The sequence below is a fragment of the Nematolebias whitei genome, chromosome 1 (genome assembly GCF_014905685.2).
Source record: "Nematolebias whitei isolate Nwh7 chromosome 1, NemWhi1, whole genome shotgun sequence".
In the NCBI taxonomy this organism is placed as follows: Eukaryota; Metazoa; Chordata; class Actinopteri; order Cyprinodontiformes; family Rivulidae; genus Nematolebias; species Nematolebias whitei.
The window spans coordinates 20,251,720-20,257,423 of NC_056498.1; the positions used below are offsets into that span (position 1 = coordinate 20,251,720).

The 5,704-nt window shown below is 38.9% G+C and overlaps 1 protein-coding gene across 1 annotated transcript in view; it reads right to left on the reverse strand.

Moving 5' to 3' along the window:
- Positions 1 to 5,704, reverse strand: part of usp12b (ubiquitin specific peptidase 12b) — a 32,144-nt gene that overhangs the window by 11,656 nt on the left and 14,784 nt on the right. Inside the window, exons 4-5 of the mRNA XM_037682914.1 lie at positions 1,890 to 2,019; positions 1,167 to 1,420 (exon numbers count right to left, since the gene is read on the reverse strand). Of these exons, the coding sequence (XP_037538842.1) occupies positions 1,167 to 1,420; positions 1,890 to 2,019 (384 nt within the window). The remainder of the gene's footprint in view (positions 1 to 1,166; positions 1,421 to 1,889; positions 2,020 to 5,704) is intronic.

A 5,704-nucleotide genomic window follows, 5' to 3' on the forward strand; every position in this document is an offset into this window, starting at 1 on the left:
CACGACAAGACAAGACGACCAAACACAACGACAAGACAAGACGACCAAACACGACGACAAGACGACCAGACTAGACCAGATAAGACGACCAAACACGGCAAGACAAGACGACCAAGCACGAAGACAAGACGACCAGACACGACAAGATGACAAGACAAGACGACCAAACACGACAACAAGACGACCAGACTAGACCAGATGAGATGACCAGACAAGACGACCAGACTAGACCAGATGAGATGACCAGACAAAACGACCAGACTAGACCAGATGAGATGACCGGACAAGACGACCAGACTAGACCAGATGAGACGACCAGACAAGACAACCAGACACGACAAGACAAGACGACAAGGCGATCGACAGATAGATTGATAGACAGACCGATAAATAGAATGATGAATTTCAGGCATCCAATAACGTTTTCTAATTACACAGAAAAAAAGACACATGAAATAATCAAAAAAGAAGCAGAATACACAAATTTGGATAAAGACAACATGCACATGCACAAGGTGGCAGGGAGTACTACATTCGATTAACCAAAATAGATAAGACCGCATACAGCACATTACACACCTGGCGACAAACTATTACACAGCAATACAACAATCTATAGCAATGACCTGGAAAAGCAACCCTTGTATAAGATTTGACCTTGATTTGTGATCTTAAAGTTTAAGTGATAAAAAGCCTACGCAACAGGCCGTCTAGTGGTGGTACAAATTGCTATAAACTTTAAATTATCTTGAGCGAATCAGAAGTTATGGCCCAGACAAGCGAAACACTTGTTATAACTTTGACCTTAATTTGTGACCTTGACCTTGGAGCTGAGGGGATTTAAAGCATATGCGGCACTCCAACTAGTGATGATGTGTATCTACTCTTATTCAATATTCTTGAGCAGAAAGTTCTCAGAAGTTATGAGCGGGACGATAGAAAGTTTACCGATTAACGGACAGAGACTTTACCATTACACGTTCCGTATAATACAGTACACATAAGAAAACTTGATATGCTGCTAAATTTAAATTGTATCCAAGTTCTTTTGGACCTGACAGAGTTTTTTTTTAACATAAAGCTGATGGTTGGTGTAGCTCCAAACACTGAAATAAGGACACCAAAACTAAGCAAAGATCAAGGTGACATTTCCTCGAACCACTTACAGCTTCACAGTTGAGGCAGCGCGTCTCATTGGTCAGCGTTCCTTGGAAGATCTCATGAACCCAAGTCTGCTGTGTCTCCTTCCCTCCTTCCCCTTCGTCTACCCCCTCACTTCCTTCCCCACTCCCATTGTGTACGAGCTTGCCGTTCTGCTGTCGCTCCTGGCTCTTCTCCTCCTGGAGAAGGTCCGCGATAGTGTTGAGGAGGTAGTTGAGGAATTCGTGGGCATCCTGCTGCATGTAGTTGTCAAACAGCTCTGTGGAGGTCAGAGATACAGAAGCATTACCACATGCAAAAAAGATACCGTGAAAGGAGTTAAAGCAAAGAAAGTTGCAGTGCCAAAAAGAAATGCTGACAATTCTAAGTGCCTCCTTTTTCTCTACTTGCTTTCCGTTCCATTTCATTGCCATTATTACTTCCTCAAACATGTGATTAACTTCTCAGCTGACATTCATATCTTTCTCTTTGCTATCTTCTTTCCTTTTCCAAGTTCCCTGCCTCATCAATTACTCCTTCAGCATCTCAGCTGTGTTGCTCCGCAGCAAAAGGAAGTTATTTTAAATGAGGTACTGATGAAAGACAAATTGCCAGCCTTCTAAACATTTGGTGCTCGGTTGGATGTTTTGCTGAGAGATGACAGGAAGTCCTGCGTCCTGGCACGAGGAGCAGCTGCACATTCTTTATCTAAGAATGACTTGAGATTAGTCCGTGTACTGAAGCTGTACCATTTTCCTTTCTTAGCCGCGAGATGAATTTTTTGGGCGGGATGACGCCGACTTTCTTCTTCTGTGTGGCGATGCTGTTGAACAGGTCGGCCAAGCAGGTGAGGAGGGACTCCTTCCGCCGAGGCTGCACCTGGAGAGAAGATGGGTCACTCTGTAGCTCCCTAAATGTTTCAACAACCTAACAGCTTTTTTATTTTTTGTGGGGGGGGGACATATGCATTAAAGCACTAAAATGTTGGATAAATTATGTTGCACAAGAGCTGTGAGTGTAAACCATGGACATACAGTACAAACCTCCAGGTCATAGTCTGTGCATATTAAAGTCCCTTAATTTTCTCAATATTGAGAATGATGCCAGCAGGACCATTTTGTAGGAGATGCCATGTTGTATTTTTTAAGTCTTTGCACTAGCCCCATTGGTCTTTAAAGTGCATCTACTTCCCTGCACACAATCATGGCATCACATTACCTTCCTAATTACCCAACTAATTACAGCTAAACGTATCGTAAAAGTTAATATTTAAAACCTACAGAAGTAAGGTGATTACTACATAGATTAAAAGAGTCTGTATTTTTGTATGAGGTGCAGTCTTATTTGTTAATGAAGAGGGGCAGGGCTTAAAACTTGACCTATGGGGAAGCTTTACCTTTTCTGACTTTAACTTTCAGGATTCAGTTTGAGGTTCAGTATTATAATTAGAGCCTAACCGATATATTGGTAGACCTGATAATTTAGGCTGATATAGACGTTTGGGGGCCTATTGGTATCTGTGATAATTGTCCCATTATGCACCGATATAAGCACTTCTAATTTTCACCCCGAAAATGCTGGAACCAGCCGTAACTGTACAATGTATCCAGCAAAGGGCGCATGAAGACTACTTTCAAATCATTGCCGTTCACTTAAGTTGCACTTTCATCACAGCCGACGCAGGGAGCAATACTGTGTAGCGTATGTTGCTAAACAGAGCATGGTAAGTTTATTTGAACTGATATGTAAAATTAAAACAAATCAACAATACATTATCTTCAATCCTCCAACCTGCTTGTCATTAGCTATGTGCCTCTCAAGTTAGCAAGCTAACTTTAGATAACCTAGCATAGGCTATTGCCTTGTAAAGTTTTAGCCAGACCAATAAATCTAATGTAGCAGTAAATATTGTTAGTGTTAGTAACGTTATCTTTGTCGTCCTCAATGAAATACATTGTTTGTGTGAAATCTCAACTTCTCTGCAAAGAAAAACAAAACACAGCTGAGGTCAATACTAATTAGGCCTTCACCATACGTGAATGACTGTTTAAACTATGAACAGAGAAGGGCATTTCTTTGTTTAATTTACATCTTTGTAACACACTTGATAACTTTACAGTGAATAGATGAGGATAGAAAATGTGAACATATGTTAGGAAGACCGTTTCCAGTGCACCACTTGTAATCCTAGTGTGGGACTACGTATAACGTGGATCTGATTTGCTTAGCTTCATGGTTGCTAACAGCTGCGCTAAATAAACAAGCCTCACTCCACTCACCGTTTACTTCAATTCTTGGGGTGGACAAAGCTCTAAATTTTTCAGCCATTATATTGATTATCGGCGATCGCCTCACCCTCCAAATATCGATATCGGCGTTAGTCAAAATTCCCATATCGGTCAGTCTCTAATTATACTATATACTGCATCAATTGTTAATGCCTGTGGGAAAAAATAGCTATCACAATCATTTTAGTTGTATCAATAAAGTAAAGGGGGCAGGGCTTTCTAATCCTAAAAAATATTTATTTTTCCAGGTCATACCTCAAAACAAAGGGGATGAGCTGAATTTAAATAAAAAAAAAAAAACATTAGTGAGTACTTATATATATAAATATTCTTACAATACTTATAAAAGCCCTGTTTTGTTTTAATTAATCTGCATTGATTTGGTATTACTTTTGAGGTTCTTTAACAATAGAAATAGCAAAAATACAGTTAGTTTTCTCGGTTAAAGTTATTTTTTTTGTCTAAACAATGACAAGTCAAGCTTTGTGCATTCTATTGTATTGGTGTTTTTGTTCTTCCAAAAGAGCCAAATAAATTATTATGCTACAACTATAGAACGCCTGTTTAGTTTTACACACCACATATGAGCGTACTGACATCAGTTTATGTCAAAAACAATGACGTACCAGCTTCTTGAAGAGGCGTCTCCTGTCACAATGCAATATTTCAGCCACTACTTAAGCAGCTTCAAATATGGGCCAAACGAGAGGCATAGATGTAGGTGTAACACAAGAAAACAGGATTCAGCTGAACTGCACTATTTTAGGTGGACAGCAGAGTCAACAGTTTTACACCCCAGTTCAAACAGCTCATGCACGTACCTTTTAATAGTCTATAAACATGTTTTCGTGATTTATCCTCAAGAACAAAACTATTCTTGTCTTTGAGAACGCTGAGTGTTAAATTGTAGACAAAAACAAATCTCTTCATAGAAAATCTCAAATCGAGTGCCCAGAACAAAACTCTGAACAGTATAAAGATGACAACAACAAAAAACCTGTTAAATAACCTGACTGACCCTCAGAGTATATTGGTTCAGATAAGATTTACATCATGTGAGCTTTTTGATTGAACAACAGCCAAATGGACAATCAGTCATGTTTTTATTTCCACTGTTGTATTTATCCAGAACACTTGTCCATGTATTCATTTTACCGGTTTTTGAAGAAGCCATTGCTGTGTCTAAATTTATAGCATCATTGTACATTTTCTAATAAATTAAGCCAAATCAATCTACAAGTCATTTGAAGCAGAACCAGTAGATGATCCAGCTAAACAACAACAAAAGATCCCTCTAAGCAGGATTACTGAGCTGATTAGCTACTTGATAAGTCAAAGCTGGTTTTCTGACTAGAGCTATAAATGGATTTTTGTAAAATAAGCAATATTTGCATCCGACAACCTATCAGAATTATGAAATAGCAGCAACAAATTGTGGCATAAATATCAAAATGTAAAGCAATGTAACCTTTTCCTGTCACAACATGAGAAGACGCGGGGATGTGAAGACGGAACTAACTCTGGTTCTGCATAACTTAATAAGCTCATAAACATCCACATTATTACAGTCCAAGCATTCCTGATGATTAATGACTGTGTACTGTATTAATGTGTTTCTGGTGCATTACTGGGACACATGGGAAAGCTCTGAAATGTTCACCGTGCAAGGTTTTAGTTCATTAGTTTTTAAAACATTTTAAGATAGATGTGAACATGCTGGTCTGATTTACTAAGTAAACACTATACAGCACAACACCTCTGATGTTTGTTAAGCCCAACCTTTAGAAGGATGCAGCTCAAACACAAATTTATCAACGAAAAAATCTTAAATAATGTGGTAGTGGTACTGTTAAGAAATCATGCTTAGAAAACCTAGCTTGTATGGGAACTAGTGTTGGTTTTTGTCTTTTATTCACAGAGTGTTTGTTTATTTAAGGGACTGCTAGGTTGAATGATTTTATTTCAAACTCTCAACAACCAAACTTCCTCTTATATTACAGATCTTGTTGTTCTATATTTTCCCAACAGAGCACTTCACTCTCAGACTGCAGGTTTATTTGTGGTTCCTAGAGTTTCCAAAAGCAGAATGGGAGGAAGATCTTTCAGTTAAGGGGTTCCTCTCTTGTGGAACCAACTTCCAGTTTCTGTCCGTAAGACTGACATATTGTCCAGTTTTAAGACTGGGCTAAGGAAATACACCTGAACCATAGAAACTACACCTGAACCATAGAAACTACACCTGAACCACTGAAACTACACCTGAACCACTGAAACTA